Raw genomic sequence first — 23,437 nt, 5'->3', positions numbered from 1 at the left:
GGGAAAGCGTCTGAACTTTGAAAAAGTTTGTTCGGAGGGGGTGGGGCTGGGGGTGGGAAGGGGCTCGGGGGCCGGGCCTGGCCCAGCCCTCTCTCCGGGATTCCCTGCCGCGCTCTCTCCAGTTGCCAGTCGCTCGCCCGCCCGCCGCGGCCGCTGCCCCCTCCCTCCTACCCTCCCTCCCCACCGCCGTGAGTATCTCGTCTTCTCCAACAACTTTTTTTTTCTTTTTAATCTGCCAGCTGGGGCTCCTAGCGGAGATAAGCGCTCCGGCCGGGGCTTCTCCGGCAAGGGGGCAGAAGAGGGGACACTGTGGGCCAGCGGTGGGGTGGGCGGGAGTCCTCCCCAAACCAAAGTCCGGGTTGTTTGGGCCGGCGCCGTTTTCGACCGATCCCCGGCGCGGGTCGCGCGGGGTCGGGACTTTTTAATTGATTACGACGATCGCGATTTCCATTATTTTGAAAATCACCTTTCCAAGGGTGAGAGCCGGAACGTCCCGCGCCGGGTTACGCAATGGATTCCTGAGCAAGTGAGAGAGAGAACGAAAGGGGTGTTGTGGGTTTTTTAAAAAACTATTATTATTTTTATTTTTCCCCCTTCTCCCGCCGCCAAATCCCTGGGTCCCACAGAATTAGGTTCGCGATGGTGGGCTGAGCCTTTCAGATTCCTCCAGACACCCAGGGGCGGAAGACGAGTGACCACCAACCCTGACCCTCCCCCGGCCCCCTCGGCTCTCTGCTTTCCGGGGTGAAAGGAAACCCAGGAGCCGAAGGTTTTTGATCATCTAGGGCTTTCCTCTTGCCCTGGGGTTGCTGCTTTGGGGTTTGGTTTGGAAGGAACGGGAAATCTCTGGTTAGGTTTATTCTGATTCTCGCGTCTCTCCGTTCTCCCCTAGGTGACCCGAGTTCAACATGCTCTAATCGGAGAGTTGGGGGAGGTTTAATCAAATGAATGAATGCCCAAATCGTTGTAATCGGAGATTTGGGAGGGAGGATGGGGGTACAACTCCTCGGTTTTTGAGGGGGACGAGATTCCCGGCGGAAGGGTGGGTGGGAGGAAGATGAACAGGACCAGAGCTTCCTCTAGATCCCATTCCCAGCCTGGAGGGCCCTTCCTCCTTCCCCACTCCCTTCTTCTTCCTGCTTTTCGGGGAAACGGCTAATCCCGCTTAGTCCCGTAGGCTTTGGCCCCTCGAAGAAGGAAGGGGTAAATCTGGGAGAAGACAGGTGGTGAGAGAAGGAAGGGCCCCAAGAGGGCCCGGTCTGCCTTGGAGGTGACCCCGCAGAGGGAACCAGTTCCCCTCCGGCCTGCCCGGGGCTGCTGGGCTCTGGGCGGACACGTTTCCCAGCGGAGACCCGGGAGTTCAGGCTGGGAGCGCAGGTGCCGGGCTGGGGGACGGGAAGCAGGGTAGGGGGAAGCCGGGCGGGGTTTACGAGAGGGCGGTGGAACCATAAACAGAGGGAATGGTCAGGCCTACTCTCGTGTTTCCTCCCCGCCCAGGTAAGGCCGACCACTGCCAACAACCGGACGACGCTCCGCGGCGTAGACACCAACCCCCGGAGAAAAAGGGAAAAAAACTCCAAAGTGCACGACCAGGAAAAAAAACCGCAATCTACCTACCCCTGTGCCTGTGGCCCACCGCCTCCTGTAGGCCCCAAGGGATCCCCATCTCCAATCGCCCCGAGCCGCCAGGACCTACAGAGAGGAGCCGCGATGTACCAGAGCCTCGCTCTCGCCCCCAACCACGGCCAGTCGGCTTACAGCCACGACTCGACCAATTTTCTACACTCGTCCGCCAGCTCGCCCGTATATGTGCCCACGACGCGGGTCCCGTCCATGCTGCAGACCCTGCCCTACCTCCAAGGCTGCGAGTCCGCCCACCAGGCGCACCCGCTGGGGAACCATCCGGGCTGGGCCCAGGCCGGCGGCGAGGCCTCCGCCTTCAACCCCGGCAGCCCCCACCCGCCCTCGGGCTTTTCCTACTCGCACAGCCCCCCCGGGGGTAGCAACGGGGCCCGCGACGGCGCCTACCAGAGCCCCCTGCTCTTGGGCAGCGGAGGGAGGGAGCAGTACGGGAACGCCCTGGTCCGCTCCGTCAATGGATCCTACCCCAGCCCCTACCCGGCCTACGTGAGCCCGGACATGGCCCCGTCCTGGACCACGGGCCACTTCGAGAGCACCGTCCTGCACAGCCTGCAGAGCCGCCAGGCCGCCCTCCCGGGCAGGAGGTCCACCTTCGGTAAGTGATCCTCCCGTCCCCTTGCCCGTCCCTCCGGCGCAGTGGAGCCGGGCCTCGCCGGGCAACCCACACCTTGGGTCCCGGGCCCCGGGCCGCCGCTGCCGACCGGCGGGGTCTCTGCCCCCCACTCCCCATTTCGGAACTAATCGTCGTCAACGGGGGAGGGTGGACAGAAAGGAAAGAGAGTCCTTGGGAAATGCCCCAGTAACCCTGAATCGGGGTGAGATGGGGGTCAGACACGTCAAAAGCAGGCGGCGCTTCCGGGAGACAAGGCCTCGGGGAGACATTTAGTTCTCCGAGTGGTCTCTCCTCCCTTCCTCCTTCCCTCCCTTCCTCCTTCCCTCCCCCCACGCCCGGCTCGGATGTTTTCGGCACAGTGTGATCGAGGGAGACGGGCCTTCCGCATCATTCAGGCCAAGAGAGAAACAAAATACAATCCACGATGGTGTTTAATAGCTGGTCTCCTGGCTTGAATTATGCGGATAACTGCCTGCACTCTCATCTTTGGTCCAACACACACACACACTCATCAGGCCGGGGTGGGAGGAGGCGGGGGGGTCCCTGCCGATGAAGATTTTTCTAATCCCTCCGAGGAAGGGGAGTGGAGGGCTTCCTAATACCCACTGATCTAGAATGAAACTCGGTGGTTTCTCCTCACACCCACCTCCTCCCTCCCCTTCTCTTGCCCCCTGCCCCAAAGTGACATCCTCTTTCTCCTCTCCCTCTCATCTCCCTCGTCCCTTCCCGGCGCCCCGCCTCGCCGGTTAGCCTGTGTTTAAGTGAGGAGGGCAGATTTATAGCGCCTTCCCTTTTAAGTAATTTATTGTGGTAAATTAGTTTATATTTGAACAGACTCTTGGTCTCCTAATTCGGCTTCGCCCAAACAATCCCCCCGTTGCCTCAATCTGCCCCCTCCGAAGCGACAGTGAAACTCAATCAGGCGACGGGCAATAAAACCCACGTTTCTCCGGAGTTGTTTTGGGAGGGTTTTTTTTTTCTCTTTTTCTCTTGTTTTCCTCTCTTTCATATCCATTCTATAGCCATACCACTCGGCCCCGTAAGTCTCTCTAGTAGGGCAGGAGAACTGAGAATAAATTAATTGTCTAGAGTCTTCGTACACCTCCAAGAGGCCGGCTTCCCCGGCGGCAGAGTTGGGGGGGGGCGGGAGGGGAGGGACAGGAAAAAGGGGGGGGGTGTCTAGGTTGACTCCTCTTCTTTTTCCTTTTTATGTTATTTTTAAAAGTGGTTTACCGTCCCCTTCATGGTCTCAGCCGTGTTATAGCCTTGAGGGCCCTGGCTCGTTGTGAGGTTACCCAGCGGAGCGATCCGGCTCTGTTGCCCCTGCTCCCAGCCCAGAGTCCATGAGGGGTGGTTGGTCCCCCCCACCCAATTTCTGCCCGATTCCACTCAAACACACTCAGCTACCGGATTTAACCAGATCATACAAGAACCCCTCACCCCCCAGTCACCCCAGTCATTCAGCCGAAGGTGGACTTGTGATGGCTGGAATTATCCATAAAGTTGTCCAGAATTTTCACTTCACTTTCGCTGTGGCGACCTGGCCGGCGAGATCGATTCCTGATGAATCGGCTTAAGAAAGGTGTCTGGGTGACTGGGACTTGGGGGGGAAGAGGGGGTCGAGGTCCTGGGGACTCCTGAAGAAACTCAGAGATGAATCTCTTCTTCAAAAATTGATCCCTCCGAGCGCAACTCACACGTTGACAGAACCAGACCTCCGGTTCCTAGTATTTATGTGTTTAGCTTGTATGTCCTTGCTCCCTCCTCCACTTCGTGTCAACTAGCGCCGCGCCGCAGGTCTGTGTCGGGGGGTGACCCCTGGTTAGGGGAGGACCTACCCCCACCTACTCCCAAACAGCGCCCGCCCGGAGGCCGAGGACTCCCCTCGGCGGGGAATGCAGAGGGAGAGACAACGGTAGCCCGGAAAGAAGGCGCCCAAATTTCCTTTGAATTGAGAAGAATCCCGCAGGGCCCCGCAACCTCCCTCCAGTTCCCTCTCCCCGCTAAGGGAAGGCTGCCTTGTCTTCACAGCAGCCAAGAACCCGGTCGCTTCCGGAATAAATGTCCATCCTGCCATTGCTCCAATTTCCCGGAACATTTACGCAAAAGTCAACTTTGATATCTGTTTCTGCCCAGAAACGAATTTAAACCCTGACTGATACTTATGTTCTCCGGGAAAGGATCCTCAATATCTGGTGCTCTGATGGGTCCCTGGGTGGGCACCGTCTTGGTTACTCCAGACACCCACAAGTGTTGGAGTCTGCCCACACGTGTTCCCCTCCTCTCCCCCCACCCCGGGACTACAGGGGTCCAGATCGAAATGGTCCGAAAGGGATGCTTTGGAAGGAAGAGAGATTGGACAGAGCTGACCGCTTCTCCTCTCCCTTCTCCCCCGCCCCTCCACCTCCACCCCCAGCACCTCTGTCATTTGTCAGCCCGGAGCCCGAGGTGTGATTGATCCCGCGCCTCCCCCTACTCCCCACCCCCCCGGCCCTCCATCCCCTCCCGCCCCCTCCCCGCCGACCACGGCCATGGACATTCCATCACTCGCCCCCAGCCTGCGTGTCGCCACCAGTCAACAACCGAAAACATTTGATGGAAATCAGGAAAGTCTTCCAATTCCGCCCCCCCTCCTTTTATCATCTTAGAATAACATTAATACCGATCATTTATTTGTACAACCCCGGCCATCCCGCACCCTGCCACTGAAATCAGCGTTAGCCACATGAGGGGGGGGGGGGGGGGGAGAGGTGGGGGCGGGTTTTTTGCAACCCAAGCCCCAGCATTAGGGGAAATGAAATGAAATCCATCTTCATTAGGTTTTCGGTTTAGGAAAAAAAAATACGGAATAGAAATCACCAAATGATACCCGAAAAGGTTAAGTGGAAAAGAAAACAGCGGGAGAGAGGGAGTTTATCTCCCCCAACTCCCCCGTTTCGTGGGCGGGGATCGGGGGCTTTTCATTTACCTGTCTGGAGTGAGAGGTGGCAAAGGGGTCCCCCTGTTTTTCGGGGGGGGGGGAATAATCTAGAGCCTCTGGCAGTACGGGGACTGCGGCTCGCGGGGAGATCATTGAGCCAGGGGAGAAAGAGGGGCACGGCGAGGCCCGGGGACATTCTTTTAGGGCGACCCGATTTAGGAAGAGCGGTCTGGCGGGGAGGAGGGAGGCAGAAATATACCGCGCCCGCCGTGTAAAGGGCCTGGGTAAGTGGGTATTGGAGTTTCTCTCCTGGATGGAAGTCGTGGTTGATTTCCCGGTAACTCGGCCGGGACTCCGCGGGGAAATGGACTTTATGGCTTCGACGAAAGTTTTTGGTTTCTTGCTTTCTTTCAGCAAGAAAGCCTGATGGTAGAGAATGATCTGTCCGGGTCCCGGGCCTTGGGCCCTGGGTCCCGGCCCGGCGTCGCCGTGACCCCACAGACCCGAGGAAGGAACGGGCCGGGGTAGTCGCCTCCAGAATAAACTCAGAGAAAGGTGGCGGTGAGGGGGAGGCAGGAGAAGGGAGGGCTTCCCCTGATACCCCCCTTCCCAGCTCCCCCCTTATCCCGGCGTCGCTCCGTGCCCTGACCAGTTTAGTGATGGGGTGAATCTATCCGGGCAAAGTGGAGTGGAGCGGTGAAACAAGTATCCAGATATTAACAACCCTCCGCGCCCGGGCTAACGAGGACAGAGAGAGCCTCGGAGGCTTGAATCCCCCAAATGGCCTGTCCGCATGATACGGATTTATTTTCCCTCTCCATTTCCCTGGGACTCTGTCGACCCAGGCAGGTTCCCTGCCCCCTGTATTCGGGGAGATATGCCCACGAGTGTTGCGTGGGGCATGATGTTCTTCGCAGCTTATTTCTTCTCCGATTTCCAACCCCGGGTAGACTGAACGGCCTAGGCCGGGACGGGACGGGACGGACCCGGGAGACGGGGTCAGCTCCATCTCCGGTTATTTAGCATTTTAAAAGCCTTAGAATAAACAAACAAAACGCACTGAAAGCGCCCGCCGCCTATCACCCTCCCCACCTCTTCCAAGCTCGAGTCCTTCTCTCCGACGCCCCGGGCCCAGGGGATGTGGCGCTGCAGCCCCCCATGGGTCCTGCCTGGGGACATCCCTCCCCCACAACTAGCAACAGTAGGGAAAAGGGGCGGGGGGAGATGAAGCCTCCTGGAGTGGAGGTTCTAGATTCTGAGCTCGTTGTGGGCAGGAATGTGCCTGTTCGTTGTGACAGTGTATTCTCCCAAGCGCTTAGTATAGTGCTTTGCCCACAGCGTTCAATAAATACCACTGAATGAATGAAAGGCACCTAGGCTCCAAAGCCCCAGACCCTGACTTCTGCCCTAGCTAGCCTCAATCCCGCTTCCGACCCCGGGCCCGGCCCTAGCCCTTATCTTAGTCGAAAGAGCTCAGGCTTGAGAGTCAGAGGGTGTGGGTTCTAATCTTGCCTCCGCCACTTGTCTGCCGCGAGACCTTGGGCAAGTCACTTCACTTCTGTGCCTCAGTTACCTCCTCTGTAAAATGGGGGTGAAGACTGTGAGCCCCACGTGGGACAACCTGATTACCTTGTATCTACCCTAGCGCTTAAAATAGTGCTTGGCACATAGTAAGCACTTAACAAATACCATTATTATTATTATTACCCCAACCCTCCGGGTCCAGGCCCCAGTCCCGACCCTCGACCCCAGCCTCTGCCTGTCAGTTTCAGAATTCCTGGAGGAGTTCCCCGGTGAGGGCCGAGAGTGTGTCAACTGCGGGGCCATGTCCACGCCGCTGTGGAGGAGGGACGGCACCGGCCACTACCTATGCAACGCCTGCGGCCTCTACCACAAGATGAACGGCATCAACCGGCCACTCATCAAGCCCCAGAAGAGGCTGGTAAGTGACGCCCCTAGGCCCCAGCCCCCGTCCCCGAGAGCCCAGGGGTGCGTCTGAGAAAGGGTCTCACCCGTCAGCAGTGAAGGACCGGAGCGGGGCGGCAGGGATCCTGTCTCCTTCCTCTGACCTGGGCCTCCTCCAGGTGTCTGCAGAATTGGAAGCGGGAGTGGAGGGTTAGACGGGGGTCGGCCAGCTCGGCTCAACCCCGCGCCCGGAGCCTTCGCCGGGGGCAGGAGGGAAGCCTGTCCCTCCAGGGTTTTGGGCCTTGAGGCGGGCCGGGAGGGAAGCGTCAAATTCGGTTCTGAATCCGGACCCTTACCCCAGTCCACCGGCCTCCGTGGCTGCCGTGGGTTTCCCACGCGTGCCTGCCTGTCCTGTTGCTCCTCCCCCAGCTCCGGGACCCCGGCGTCCAGGACTCCGAACCCAGCCGGGAATCCCGGGGTCGGGGGCACAGACAGGCAATGGGCTTCATCAAGGTCGGTGGGTCTAGACTAGAAGCGAGTCCCCACCCCGGACTTCTGGCTCAGGAATAAAAGAAGATGCATCAGGGAAATATCTTCTTGCTCCGGTGCAGGAGGATAAAAAAATTAAAGAAAATACCCGTATTTTAGCCGCAGTCTTGTCTGACCAGGTAGTTCAGGGGATAAGGGCGCCATGGTTAGGGTTCATTTTACTCATTTATTTTACAAATCCAAATATTGATGATACAGCTTACATCTACATAGGCCACATTAATTAGGATATACTACCTTTCTAAACTATCTGTATTTTGAACACAAATCTTTTTTCTCTATGGAGATTTGACTTTTCTTTAGTTCACGACTTAGTGAAATTTTCCTAATTTGGGCTGAATTTTTTTGTTCCTGTGACCTTGGGGAATGGAGGGGGATAGTTTTACTACTTTTGATTTTTTAATGCTAAAAACTACATTTTCATGCTTGTTTGTTCCTGACTTCTATGTGTAAATGCTCAAATACCGAAGTGCTGAAACTAGACCCTACGGTTTATAACCTCAGAGAGAAATCCTTATGATGAAAAAACTCAAAAGATACAATCTCTGAGAGGAATTTAACACCTCTAACTTCCTCGTGGATTCGTAAAAATTGATCTCCTCTGTTGTTCTTTCAGAGATGTCAAAAATGTAAAATTCGCATTAAGGAGTAATATTTTCATAAACTATGGTCAGGAAAATGTGGAAGCGCATTTTCATAATTACCCTAACTGTATGTCTGCAGAGTTTTCAAGTGGACCATAATATACCCTAAAGAATATTGTGATGGTTTAAAGTTCTTTCTCTAGTGTTACTCTTTATTCTTAAATAAAGGGTGGGAGGCCTTGGGAGTTATTACAAATGCAAAATAAGCAAAATTATTTATACATTTAAATTGGATATTTCCAGCACAGCATTAACTCACCCTAAATGTAGAGATTTCACCACAATAGTCAGACTTTAATTAAATCCACAGTGCGAGGGGGAGTCAAGGTGGTTGAGACCCTTTTCACTTCAGCATTTCCTGAGTCATTTGAAATCTGCAACTTTGGTATTGTTGTTCCCCTTCCCTCCCTTTTCCCTCGTTATATATGTGATGTGTGTCTTGTCTCATTAAACATGACCTTGGGGAAATTATTTTAATTTTCTTGTCTCCTTGCCTTTTGTTTGTTGAGCAGAACATAGAAAGTTAAGGCCGATTAAATACATGTGCCAAGTAAACTGTTTCTAATCACTCAACAGGGCTAGGTAGAACAGAAAATTTTGCAGTGTACCCTGTCACTAATTAGCTGTGGAGGTTGGCCTGGGGTGGGAGATAAGTAAAAATGTTAATTCCCGTGTTCCACTGACTTGATTTCTTCTTGTATGAGATAATGAGCTTTGGGGGAGGAGGGAGTCTTTTATTTTTCACCTACCATAAATTCATCTGTGCGTGTTTGCTTCCTTTAAAGTAACTCTTTTCTCTGCTTGGGAGTAGAATTTAGTTTTCATTCATTCAGTCGTATTTATTGAGCATTTAGTGTGTGCAGAGCACTGAACTAAGCGCTTCAGAAAGTACAATACAGCAAAAAAGAGTGACAGTCCCTACCCACGGTGAGCTTTCAGTCTAGTTTTATAACAAACATGGAAATGTCCAGAATCGTTGCCATAGAAAAAGACTCATATTCTTTCACTGGTGTCCATTCTGGTCCTGGAACTCTGCTAAACTCTCCTGCAGATCTGGGCATATTGTGTTGGGGATCCAGCAAAAAAGAGATATAGATATCTGAACCAAGAAAATCACGTGTTGTGCGTTAAATTACCAGGAGAATTGTATTTTTGATGATTTACAGTCATATGAGTGCCATTAAGTATAGGATGAAAAATCTTAAAATGTAACTGTACCATTGTCTTATAAATCATGCTGTCTATCATTTTAAAAGGATTTTAAAATATGCAAGATCCCTGTGTTTTATTAATGACTCCCCATAAAATACTTATAAAACTCTGTATGCAATCCACCTCTCTGAATCCCCACTTATTACTTTTATAGTTATTATTATTATATTTGTTAAGCGCTTACTATGTGTCAAGCACTTTTGTAAGTGAAGGATAGATACTAAAAGGTCTATCTTTTAGATGTTAAATACATAGATACTTTGTATTTTTACTTTTAGATATTAGATACATAGACACCAAAACTCCTTAGGATGATTTATTTAATTTGCCCCAAAGGGCCATATTGGGAACACTTGCCAATATTATCCAGCTGACCAGTTGTTTTGGGTGACCAGATGCCCTGTTGCTTTTTAAATGAAATAGATGACCATCCAAATAGAATTAATTCTAATTCCATTTTTTTCTTGTCCCTGGCATTTAAAATTAATTAGGCTTTACAGTACGTGTTAGTGATATAATCATCAGGTTTGAAATTCCTAGAATGTTTAAAAATTCATTTCTCAGCCAAATGGAATCCATCTTTAATCACTGAAAGGGGAAACAAAGTCAAAATATAAGGGGAGAGGTTTGGATGGAACTCAAAAGAAGAGAGGCCTTATAGGGCATAAATGTCCCAGTTAGATTCCCCTCTTAAAATACCATTTTTAAATACAGACCAATTCCTGGAACCTGTTGAGAAAGTTGAACAGTCCCAACAAAACTTTTCCCACCATGGTCCCCCATAATGTTGGAAACATTTTCACTTAGCGGCTACTTGATCTGAGATTTTGCTACCTTGGAATCAATTAATAGTATTGATGGGAGGTTTGTTGTCCTCTTTCACATACCCTTTCTGGAAAGGAAAGTCCACTTGAATTTTCAGTCCCTCAAATCGTACTCTGTGCTTCTTTCACAGAAGGAAAGCACCGATTCTGACTAGGTTCCCCTTACTACATCCCGACTGGAGTACTAGGGGAAAGTTTTCATTCCTTTCCCTTTTTCGTTAAATGAACTGCTTCCTTTTCATCACTGGATACTAGCAATTGGGCAATAATTAATAACCCATCTGGATTATAATATTAATTAAAATTTCATTTTCAAGCTTCAGAATCTTACCCCCTTGACTTCCAGGGTGACAGAACCCAGCATGCTATATCAGTTTTCCATCTGGCATAATTTTTGGTTTCCATTCATAAAGTTGTCCAAGTCACTGGAACTGGCTTTTAATCTCTCAACTCTGGGACCCAAGCTTGTGTCATGGCTCAGTAATGTTTTGCTGCCAATCCACCAGCATTGTTGCAGAGGTTACCATAATTCCACCTGCCTTGCTAGTTGTGTGGTGTCTTCAAGGATTTTCAAAAAACAGGGATTTTCCTGCAGATTTCATCAGGATTTACAGGGGAGTCATTTGAATAGTTCTGGAAGATGGAACATAATATAGCAGACATACTGAGTGTTTGCTGATGTGTTTCATTGGATAAGACTTTTTTTTGCAAATAACTCAAGCAGGAATTTCCTTTCTGTTGTATTTTGACTGCTCTTAGGGATTATTTCTATGGGCAAAATACTATTGAACTGAAGGGGCTGATTTTAGTATTGATTACAATGGGAACTTGGAATAAGAAGGGAGAGGTTGTGAAAGTATAGCTGCATATGAAAATAGCTAATTTTAGAAATCACACCAAGCCCTTCTGTCTTCTTAAGTGCCCCATGCATTGTTCCAAAACTTTGTGGGAACTAAGTTGATTATCCTTTGAAATACTCCAAAAATCCCATTTAATTGAATGAGCTGTAGGCATTTCATTTCTGGATGAAATTTCTGTCTCTAAGAAATGGGGAGGACAGGGTAGTGTCTTTCATGCTAGCACAATCTCTATGCATGGCCCAAAGAACTGGGCTTGCAGTCGCTAATTTAGTAAATGAGTAGGCAATGCGGCAGTCATCTTGAGCTTGGCAATAGCTTGCAAGTAACCTTGGGCATTCAGAGGAAGTGTACAGAGAGAAGGACGGGGGCGAGAACAGTGAGTGTTTTCTCTGTCTGCCCTTTCTCTTCTCTCTCCAAATGTGGCCTGGGGCTTTTCACTTCTGATCTAGTGTAGTAAATCCAGATTTGCAGAAATTTTTCTGAAGATTCAGCCGCTACAAAATACTTAGGGCAAATTAGAGTTTGGTCTGAATATTCTGAAGAAGCTATCTAATTCTCTACTTAATTCTGCTGTTCCCATTTAATGCTGCATTTCCTGAATGCCCACAATGTGCTTGCTCACTGCCAGAAACCTGGCAAAATGAAATGGAGAGTTAATTTAGACAGCCTATTACTATTAATCAGACTCCTTAACTTCTTTTTTTTAAGCTTTGAACATCTCTTTGATTCTACATTTTACTTTTCCTCCATTCGAGGACTCCTGCCTTTGAAATGAAAAGAACCTGGAAGCAGAAAAATCATCATGACTTAAATAGCCCCTATCACATTAACGTTTTATTCTGATGTTACAGATTTTGCCCAGACCATCTGCTTTACATCCATGGAGAAATGGGTCTGCATAGATTCTGATCTGCTTATAAAGTTCTGGTCATTGTGAACCTCCAAAGCAGGAGGCTTCTCTCTCTCTCTCTCCCACCAATGCACAGCCCATTCTGCTGTTTTTGGTTGATTCAAAATGAAGGGTTCTTTAGCCAGGAGGCTACAAATATTCCAAAGAGAAAGAGACTTCCTCCTCCTTTGACTCTGGCTCTTTGGTTGTCAGACCCCTAATATAACTCTTAACATGAGGTTTATGACTAAACACACAGAAATTAAATACAATTCTAACAGCTTATCAGCCCCCAGGGGCTGTCAAGCCCTCCACACTCAGAGTTTTTTGTTTAATCATATACTACATTTTTATAAATAAACATCTGCACACAATGTTGAAGTCAACAACTTCCTCGACAAGGTCAGAATGTTACAAAAAAATTCTGAAGGAGGGGAAGTGGGCAGAGGAGCTCTGTCTTTTAAGTAAACTGCTAGGAAATTTGCAATAACATATTATGCCTTTCGTCCTTCAGTTAGCAAAAAAGTAGCCTTGACTGTACCTTCTGTCTCCACCACAATGCCATATTTAGTGTAGAATTCGTGCTGGGAAACCAGAGTTGAGTGTAAAATTTCCTGAAGAAAATTAAACTGGATTTTTAGTACAGAAAGGGACTATTTCAAACTGTTTCTCAGCAAGTACCAAATTTATTGATTGGTCACAAGCTACCTAACACACCATAGGAGAGTTGAGAGAGATGGCCAAACAGCACTAGTCAAGCACATTCTGAGCCAGAATATATTGCCACTGCAGTCAGTGAGAGCAGTTTTAAGATGAACAATGCAAACAGCAACCAAGAAATGCAAGAAGCAAAGAGGAAAACAAACTTTCAGAACACCCAGTGCATTCCCAAAGGACTTGCCTAGATTGTAGAAGCAGAGGATTTTTGCTTTAATTGGAAAACAGAGAGATGGTATCACATCTACCCCAGCACTTAGCACAGTGCTTGACACATTTTAAACTTCACAAATACCACACCTATGATTATACTAGTCTTAATCATAAGGTCAGAAGGGTTACCTGGTGGCAAGTGAGCGGAAGGAGCAGGAAGGAGATGCAGAGCCCAAGTCAAGGTAGGAGTCCAGAGCAGGTCCAGTGAAGGCAAAAGCCAGAGAGGGGAGTTTTTTGCTGGGTTTTCAAGGGAAGTTGAAAGGGAATGGGAACACACCTTGAAGATAATAATAGTGGTGGTATTTGTTAAGCATTTACCAAGTGCCAAGTACTGACCTAAATGGTAGATACAAGACCATCTGGTAGGATACAATCCCTGCTCAACAGAGGGCTCACAGTCTAAGTAGGAGGGAGGATGGGTATTGAATCCCCATTTTGCAGATGAGGAAACTGAAGCACAGGGAAGTTAAGTGACTTGTCCAAGGTCACACATAACAGACAAGTGGCAGAGGTGGTATTGGAACTCAGCTCCTCTGACTCCCAGCCCCAGGCTCCTTCCACTAAGCCATTATGCTTCTCTAGGATTAAGGACCAGCCCATTTCAGCTCCTCTGTCGAGTCAAGTTTGGGAGGGGTGGAAATAATCCACCACAGATGATTTATTTGGCTTCTGATGTCTGTAGATACATATCCTTTACGCAATTGTCCCAGAAGCAAGGGCCTCGTCATTTTGACCAGATAAGGCCAATGCTGGGCACAAACTTGGAATTCATTGGAGAGGAAGAACTACGGCAGAACTTTTAGATCAGCAAGCCCGGGGGCTGCAGCTGGCTAAGGGTCATGGCATGGCATCCTCCGAAAAGTGAATCAGTGTAATCCTTAGCTATCATTTGGCCTGAAAAGCAATCACATCACCCTGCATGCCCTCGATAAAAGCTCCTAACTGCCCAACTCTTCCGTCTTCCATCTCGGATAAAACGGATTGGTTTTCAAAGACTTGTGATGTCCCCACAGATACCAGATTCACCCGAGAGTTGTCGCTGCATCTCTCCATGTGTGCCGGGGGCTCCACTGAGGGAACTTTTCCTGTCTGAGGGACTAAGAGCTTTTCCATCCTTTAATAATTGTAGTATTTGTTAAGTGCTCACTATGTGTCAGGTACTGTACTAAGCACTGGGGTGGATACAAGCGCATCAGATTGGACGCAGTCCCTGACCTGCGTGGGGCTCACAATCTTGATCTCCATTTTACAGAAGAGGTAACTGAGGCACAGAGAAGTGAAGTGGCTTGTCCAAGGCCACAGACCAGACAAGTGGCGGAGCTGGGATTAGAACCCATGACCTTCTGACTCCCAGGCCTGTGCTCTATCCACAGAGCCATGCTGCTTCCCATGTCCTCTGATATGAGGCTGGAACACTGTATTACACTGTCACCCCGAGAGGGTGGCCTTTGTTGGAGCCCACGGCCTTGGTCAGAGCTGGCACTGCAATGCTCACCGACACGACGGAACAGACGGGCAGGCCCAGTGCCTGGACAAAGATGGTAGCATGCGCACATCGGGGAACCCACCAAACGACACAACCCAGAGCCCCATCCGTCTTTGAAAACCAATCTCCTCAGCCTTTACCGGGCTACCAACCTTGTAAATCTTTCCATCCCTCTTCCCTTCACCCCATTCATCATCCAGCCCAGGGATGATATCGAGTCAGACGAGAAAAGTAAACAGGGATGGAATTCTTGGTTACATACCTCATCTCCAGCACAGGCAGCCTCCCACTGGAGTAAAGGGATTATTCCCCATCCCCCTTTCCTTGAAGCTGAATAATATCACTCTGACACCTGAGTGGAGAGATAGTCCTCACTCTGAAATGTGACTTAGATACACTCACACTCATTCCAGGCTTCTATTAAAATTGCTCAAATACCTCAGGTTTTCAGCCATTAATAGGAAACACCCTAGGCCCTGGAGTTTACAGGTTAAACCCAGGGAGAGTTTCTGTTGTTTTATTTCTCCTTCTACCGTTAGGAAAGCATGCTTTCCTTTCCCATTGGAGAACCTAAGCCAACTCTCATTTATCAGAATTCCTTTTGAACTTCCAGTTTCCTTTTGCCCGAAGCCATGACCATCCCCTGGCGCCCCTCTTTCTTCCTCCTCCTCAGTCTTTGACTTGCTTTTATCTGAGTGAAGTTGATGTTCCCCAAAAGGGTACTAGCACAGGTAAGCAAAGGTCATGTGGTCCATCCCCCAGCCTACCTAGACTGTCTCAGACACATACCTTCCTGCACCTCTCTTTAAAACCTTCAGAAGCTCTCTTGAAGCAGCATGGCTAAGTGGAAAGAGCCTGGACTTGGGAGTCAGAGGTCATGGGTTCAAATCCCAGCTCTGCCACTTGTCAGCTGTGTGACTGTGGCAAGTCATTTAACTACTCTGTGCCACAGTTACCTCATGTAAAATGGGGATTAAGACTGTGAGCCCCAAGTGGGACAAACTGATTACCCTGTATTTACCCCAGTGCTGAGAACAGGGCTCTGCACATAGTAAGTGCTTAACAAATACCAACATTATTATTATTAACCCATTTCACATTTCTTAGAGCCAGGGAATATTTATTCATGTCTAACCAAAACCCCTTTTGCTTCTGAGCACATCAGTCAAACTGGGAACATCGTCACATGAGCCTATTTTGAAAGGAGTAGGGTCGTCGACTGCAATTCTTGCAGGTTTTTGCTGTAAATATTTCCCAACCTCTACGCACATAAAATCATTTGTATGAAATGCTGCCCCCTCCCCATCACGTGGCAACTATTTTCTCCCCCACCCCCTGCTCCCCATATGGAATATCATTTTGAAGCCAGATCTGTGCATTTGGAGTGAGAAGGATTAGGTAGGCTTGCCAGGTTTATCAGCCTAATGAAAAAGCACTAGCAAATGAAAGTGAACTCACCGAAATGCTATGCCTTTCATGTGCTTGCCTTATCTCTCGTGCAATGAGTCAGAGGTTTCATCTCCGGGAAAGCTGCAGTGGTGTAAGTCGAAAGAACGCAGCCCCTCCTGCAAACTCATCACTTTTTCCCTCTTGGGTTTAGTCCTCGTCGCGACGGGCCGGGCTCTGCTGTACAAACTGCCACACGACCAACACGACTTTGTGGAGACGGAACGCAGAAGGAGAGCCTGTCTGCAATGCCTGTGGATTGTATATGAAACTGCATGGGGTGAGCAGGGGCTCTGGGTAGAACACTGGCTCCCAGATCAGCAGGGCCTGGGTTTCCCTTTGGACCTGATGTTGTTGGGAGGTTGGGGGACCGGGAGTTGGGGGGTGGTACAGAGAAGGTGAGTCAGAGGAGGGCTGCTTCCTAGGCATGGGGGTTGGGGGGTTCTGCCTTGGCAATTTGTCTACTCTTGGGAGGGCCCTGATTGGGTGCTGTTACTCTGGAGCTGGGGCTCTCCTTTGAGGTGATTCATTCATCCCAGAGGGTCAGTTTCAGGCTCTGTTGGGTCTAAGGCAAGGTAAATTAGAGGGCCCTTGGCCCAACATTTGCCTCCTCCCCAGCAAATTTTACTGATGCACGCACCTTTTTGGCCCTTTGGCTCCCTTTCTGAGATCAGCCTGTACCCCAGCAGATTATCCAGTTGTGGGGTGGGAAACAGGAGGTCCAGGAAAGGATGCTGACAAGTTAGCATCCAAGGACCCCTGACGAAGTTGACAGGCACAATAGCCCCCTGTCAGCTGAAATTGTCCTGGACAACTGGGAGCCATTTTGCCCAGGAATTAGAGCAGCCCTACCAGTTCAGAAAGATCCCAGAACAACCTACAAGTAATCCTGACCTGGTTTCCCCTCTCCCCTCTTCCTTGGAGGACACAAGAATTGTTTTAAAGTCATTAAATATCCCTGTCCATCAAGGGTCCTTCCCCATACAGTTGGGCCCTGGCCACTGTCAACTCTATCCATTTCCAAGAAGTTCAATGAAACTAACTTGATAGGACTTATTCCGTCCAATTTTCCTCTCCGACCTGTCCTGTGGCCAAGGACAGTATGCATCTTCCAGGGAGACATCAAGTGACCAGCAGAAATGCAGTTGCACAAAGCCACTGGTCTTGTTCCCATTAGGGCTTTCGGCAGAGGAAGCATAAGAGCAGCCTGACCCCTGCATGAGGCTGTGCTCTGTGTCCAGGCCCCACTATCCCCCCCCATAAACCTCCACTGTCTTTCCTGGAAGCGGGGATAGCCAGGCTCTCCATAAATCAGAAGCAGCAGAATAGGAAATGTGGTGAAAAACAGCATTTGTGGGAAGGACACAGCCGCTCCACCTTATGCTTCTCCCAACCAAGGACTGAAGCGGAGAATAATAGCCCTTCGTGAAGGACAGCGACCTCACAGGCACTGCACAGGCTATGTAAACAGAGAAACAACACATGTGGAGCTGAGACCCAAGCAAAGCACAATATTAATGATTCTGTGTTTGTTCATGTCAAGGTGCCACGTCCCCTGGCAATGAAAAAAGAAAGCATCCAGACGAGGAAAAGGAAGCCCAAAAATATCACAAAAGCTAAAAGCTCAACAGGTATGGTTCTTTTACTGTCCATTCCTCTTGGGGGGGGTCAAGGCTAGGCTGTTTTCAGAGCTGTCACTGAGTCACACTGTTGAATTGCACTGGAGAGCAAAGATGATTTATTTTATCAGGGAAAGAGTCAGTCTTAAACATAAGTTCTGACCCCTTTGTTTTGGATTTTCTTGGTGCTTGCTAATTTCATTTTCACAGGCCTCCCTCTTCCCATTCTCTTTCAACCTGATTTGGGAGGTGAGAACACCTGACCCTTCTGGGTCTCCCATCCAAGACTCCCCATCTCGCCTCATTTCTTAGGGCCTGGGAGCAAAAAGGAAATCAGCTGATATCGTGTCAGGGGCCCATGTTAAGGCTCCTTCTGCCTGATGACACTCAAAGTGCAGGCATATTCATTCATTCATTCAATTGTATTTATTGAGCACTTATGTACTACAAGGGTATTACAGTGCAGAGCACTGTACTAAGTGCTTGGAAAGTACAATTTGGCAACAGAGACAATCCCTACCCAACAATGGGCTCAAAGTCTAGAAGGGGGAGACAGACAACAAAACAAATAGGCAGGGGCCTGGTGCCCAGGGGCTGCCTGGTGTCCTGGTAGCTGGTGCTTCCAGAAGAAGAAGGGCAAGTCCATGAGGTCATCTGGTTTGGGTCAAGATCTTGGCAGTGACTAGTCTTAAGATGAGCTCCAGATGATTGAACTAAACAGAATCTAAATAAGGGAGCTACACATTTTCCTAGGCATTGGAAAACTCACAGAATTGTCTCAATTCACCTTAGGCCACTCTGGTCCTGGTGAGGTTGACACAAAGAGTAGGAGAGAAGGAGAGAAGCTGCTGCTAGGGGAGTAGTCAGAGCAGATTCCAGCCTCACCTCTGAGAGTCGGGATGGGTGTGTGTTGCGGGGGGAACAGAACCCTGTGGGAGATGTGCAGGACATTCATGTATGTGAAGTCATCTCCCTTGGTTGTCAGGACTACTAGAGTCCCAGCAGCTCATGGGAACCACACACCCCTGCACAAAGGCAACATGTCTGGGTGACAGTGCACAGCTGCTGCAGTTCTCCAACTCTTAGAGGTCACATACTTGGGGGAAATTGTGACTGGCAGAGGGCAGTCTGAGCCTGGATATGTTAGATCTGTGGAGTGACCTGAGTGGGTGCAGATTATCCCAGATAGGCTATTTCTCTCCCATCTTTTTTCCATGCTATCATCCTAGGGGAAAGATTGGTCCTTTGGTAAGTGCTAAGGGGAATAGATAGATAGACCAGAATAGAGAGAGGAGTGAGGGAGAAGAGGGATAGGTTGACTGACCAAATGTGAGTAACTCCATCCAGGATTTCAATATCTCCAGTTTTCTTTTTCAAAATTACACTACCCAGAGACGTATCATATTCAACAGATGGGCTGTCCAGGCCTAGTTAGTTGTTTTTGCTATTACTGTGAACTCATTCTGAGCAAAACAGTGCACTACGCTCTGCGATAGACCTAAGGTAAACCTACACTTCCTGGCCCACACAAGGACTCATAACTTACACAGGGAAGGTAAGAAGCATTGGAAAAAGGCACACATTCTAGTCAACAAATTTCAGGTCTGATGTTCTTCCAGCCTCCAGACCATAAGTTTTAGTTCTTAACAGCCAGTTGGTCTCCTTGGCCAGGCCCCTGCTCCTCCCAGTGCTTAGAAAAGTGCTCGGCACATAGTAAGCGCTTAACAAATACCAACATAATTATTCCATGGTAATTGGGAGTGGGGAGCTTGATCCAGGCAAGGATGACCCCCCTGCCACCCGCAAGATCAAGAGATCATCAGTCAATCCATCAACCAGTCAAATGGTATTTATTGAGTGCTTACTGTGGCCAGAGCACTGGACTAGCCACTTTTTAAAATGGCATTTGTTAAGTGCTTACTCTGTGCCAGGCACTGTTCTAAGCACGAGGAGAAGAGTACAAAGTAGTCAGGTTGGACATAGTCCATGTCCCACATGGGACTCATAGTCTTAATCCCCATTTTACAGATGGGGAAACTGAGGCCCAGAGAAATGAAGTGACTTGCCCAAGATCATACAGCGGACAAGTGGCAGAGCCAGAATTAAAACCCAGGTCACTGTGACTTCCAGGCCCATGCTCTATTCACTAGGATATGCTGCTTGGGAGAGTTAAATATAATGGATTTAGTGGACAGGATCCTTGCCCTCAAGGAGTTTACAGTTTATTTGTTGGTGATCCCTAGCTCTCTAGCTCCCTACCACCAAGGAGCTCAGGAAACTTGCACTGTCAAGTTATCAAAGGGAGAGGGATGGATCCAGAGAGAAGGCTTTTTATGGTATTTAAGTGCTTACTCTGAGTCAAGTGCTAAGTCCTGGGATCAATACAAGTTCATCAGACCAGGTATAGTCCCTGTACCACAGTCTAAGTAGGAGGGAGAACAGGTATTGAATCCCCATTTTGCAGTTGAGGAAACTGGAGCACAGAGAAGTTAAGTGATTTGTCCAAGTCACACAGCAGATTAGATTAGCAGATTAGAACCCAGAGATAGAACCAGGTCTTCTGGATCCCAGGCCTGTGCTTTATCGACTAGGTTACACTGCTTCCTAAGGTTTTCAGAGCTCTTTTGAAACAATTCATCTGATCAGTCAGGCTGGATTTAGGTACAGCTGATGGACTCTCCAGAAACTCTATCCAACACAGCTGCAAGACCTCCCCTGGGTGAGGTTGCTCTGGTAAATTTTTGCCTGTTACTTTGCAGGGTCATCAGCCTCTACTACAAACTCCCCTTCCTCCATCACAAATTCTGACAGCGCAGCCACTTTAAAAGCCGAGCCCTCTGTGACATCGCAGTATCCGGGGCAAACCATCGTGTCTGTCTCTCAGGTAAGGAGGACATGAGACCTAGGGAGAGAGCTGAGGAGAGAGCTGCGACCCAGTCTCTCCAAATTCTGACCTCAGCAGGTCCCTTTGATCCTGAGGGAATCACTCAAACCCTCCGGTTCTACCTGCCACCTCTCTAGAAGAGGTGTTTGGCTAGTTGATTAGTTTATGTAAATCATCTAAATAAACTCATTAAGATACAAGCTAATCATGCATTTACTAGACCCCGTGGTGTTTGATTTAGTTCTGAGAGACACTTTTCAGTTTGCTAAATGTTCAGTGGCTTTAGGGAAGTACTTTTCAAAGAGGACAGTGCTAAAAGCATTAGTGATCCTTTTCGGTGGCGCCCAGCATAAGCACCTTAGGCAAACCACTATCAAGTTCTGCTTTACAAAGGGAAGATGTTGGATTTCTTTAATGTAAAAGGGCTGTTTCCTACTGATATTTTCTGTGTCCCTAAAAGTATTGTTTTAGTTCACCAAATCTGCCTTTTCCCTCTCTGGGGAAGAACCTCTCGTGACAGGATGAGGGCCAAGGACCCCTAAAAAAAGTCTTACTTTGGTGAATTAGACACTATGAATCTACACTATTATTATTATTATTATTATTATTATTATTATATTTGTTAAACTCTTACTACGTGCAAGCACTGTACTAAGTGCTGAGGTAAATGCAAGATAATCAGGTCCGACACAATCCCTGTCCCATTGCAGGCCTCACAATTTGATTTTTTTTCCCTCTACACTATCACCGTTATTAAGGTACACAACCACACAACCAAAGAGCTAGATCAAATATCACAGGAAAAAGTGGCAACCATAAGGGTGATGTTTATTCTTGCCAAAAATCAGAAGGAAGTGGGGAAACAAAAATGTGTAATCATTCCCTTCTTACAACCCAGCAGGGTTCCAACCAAGCAGAAGACCCACTGAGCACCAGCCATTCTGAATTCAAGTTTGAGCCTGAGGATTACACCTTCCCATCGTCCACTGCCATGACCCAGCAATCAGGATTAAATGGGCCCCTCCGCCAGGACTCTTGGTGTGCATTGGCGTTAGCCTAAGACACTCAGCTGCAACAAGACACTCTTTTTGGACCAACCTTTCTACTTTTTCCCCTAATGGATAAAAGCCAGATACTGCCTGCCTTAGAGCCACGGGACTGCAGTCAAGCCAATGATGTGCTTTTCAGACAGATTGATCTTGGATGGTGTGCGATGGATTAGGAAACGTTCAGGGAACTTGGCAAAATTCATTCTTTTTGACTGACTGTGCTAAGGTACTTGGTTCTTTCAAAGCTTTAACTCTGAAAATTGGACGCATCTCCAAAAAGCAGGAGAAATAGGTTTTCCTGAGGAGGGCATTTACCTTCCCAAAATGAAAAAAAAACCACCCAAAATCTATGTTTATTCCCAATGATTTCTTCCTTCTCTGACTACTTTGAGTGCAATTTACTCCACTTTCCAATAAAGACTGATAATATGGCACCATGTAACTTAATTTTATTAAAATGGAAACAGTTGCCGTTTAAATGTTTATTGGTTGTGTCAGATAAAAAAATCTTATTTTAAACTTTTACTGTTTTATATTGAAAACAATCATCTCTAGAGTGATAGTTTCTCAAGCATTTAGCTTATTCACACTGCAGTTCACACAAGATAAAATTCACCAGTGCTATTTCAGTCCTATTCCAGTACTAATTCCAGGGGAATTCTTTTTTTAGGCAAAAACCAAAATCCTTTAAAATTTGTACAAAAATAAAAATCTTTAAATTCAGTTTCCTTCTGAATTATTTAGCTCTAATTGTGGGAGCTGCTACTGGAGTTCAGTCCCTGCCCTCGGTGCTTTCACACTTAAGAGGTCATTACTTTTTTTTTCATTCAGACATGATTTCTTAAAGGGATAAGTTTGTTCTCAGTATTAACAAGCAACAATGAGTAATGCTTGTAGAATGGAGTTGGCCAAATGACTGAAGTATTTATCCAAATGGAGAGTTACCTTGGGGTGAGAAACAATGAGATTACTATCTCTCTCCTTTAGCACAAGATTACTCTGTGCTACAAGGACCAGACCTTGGGAGAGAAGAGCAATGCCTGTGGGTAAGGAAAGATGAAGGCAGAGTCCAGTGGTGTCAAGTCCTCTGAAATTTAAGTTCAGTTTCCACCTTAAGAGCTTTTGCTTCTAATTTTGAGTATTTGTCTTAGCCTTTTATGTTGTTTCAGTGTTTTATTATTTAATTGTCACCAGTCACATCTTATGTTACCGAGGTTAAGGGCCAGGAATCTGATCTAATTTCAACCCATATATTCTTTCACAGTGTTTAGGACAGTGCTCTGAACATAGTAAACACTAAATAAGATTGCTATCAATCAATCAACCGATGGCATTTACTGACTGCTTACCTGTTGCAGAGTAGTGTTCTAAGCATACAATAAAACAGAATACAATACAACAGTTGTTAGATATGGTCCTTGTCCACAAGTGGGCTGATTACTATTACCACTGCTACTAAAAGCTAGAACTCTCTGGGAAGAATCATGATAAAAGAGAGAGAAAAAAGTTCCTATGTTATTTTAATATATTGAACTTTGTATACTATATACATGTATATATTACTTATATATACACATAGTAAGTGTACTATATTCTTAGCACTTAGCAAGTGCTAAACAAATGGAGGAGTTATGCATGTGTCTGGGCCAAGGTGAAGAGAAGTTAGGGTAATCAGTCATTCATCTACTGCTTTCTAAGGGCCACTGGATGCACAGCCCTGATTGGCACTCTTCAGGAATTAGAAGGGTATTAGAATAAGATGATCTCGGCCTTTGATGAATTTACAGTCCAGTGATAAAAGCAGTTTAATCAAGTAGACGTAAAGCACAAGTAAATGAAAGAAGACATAAACTGAAATATATCCCCAAACTCTAAGTTATAGACATATATATATATGCCTTATAATAATTGTGGTATTTGTTAAGCACTTAGTATGTGCCAGGCACCGTTCTAAGCACTGGGTTAG

At 48.0% G+C, this 23,437-nt stretch overlaps 1 protein-coding gene across 2 annotated transcripts; it reads left to right on the top strand.

Moving 5' to 3' along the window:
* The first annotated feature begins 430 nt into the window (after positions 1-430).
* Positions 431-22,194, top strand: GATA5 (GATA binding protein 5). 2 transcript variants are annotated; one of them, XM_029071085.2, is made up of 7 exons: positions 431-526; positions 1,498-2,236; positions 6,941-7,116; positions 16,074-16,199; positions 17,463-17,550; positions 20,298-20,422; positions 21,321-22,194. In XM_029071085.2, the coding sequence occupies exons 2-7, from the start codon at positions 1,711-1,713 to the stop codon at positions 21,480-21,482; spliced, it is 1,203 nt and encodes a 400-aa protein (XP_028926918.1). In that variant the 5' UTR covers positions 431-526; positions 1,498-1,710; the 3' UTR covers positions 21,483-22,194. The 2 variants fall into 2 exon arrangements, with proteins under 2 accessions (XP_028926918.1, XP_007653975.2); XM_007655785.4 differs by having other exon boundaries at positions 433-526; positions 21,324-22,194.
* Positions 22,195-23,437: the final 1,243 nt, after the last annotated feature.

The sequence above is a fragment of the Ornithorhynchus anatinus genome, chromosome 8 (assembly GCF_004115215.2).
Source record: "Ornithorhynchus anatinus isolate Pmale09 chromosome 8, mOrnAna1.pri.v4, whole genome shotgun sequence".
NCBI classification, from domain to species: Eukaryota; Metazoa; Chordata; class Mammalia; order Monotremata; family Ornithorhynchidae; genus Ornithorhynchus; species Ornithorhynchus anatinus.
Note: the sequence above shows the minus strand (reverse complement) of the source record. Positions and strands in the feature narration are given on the sequence as shown.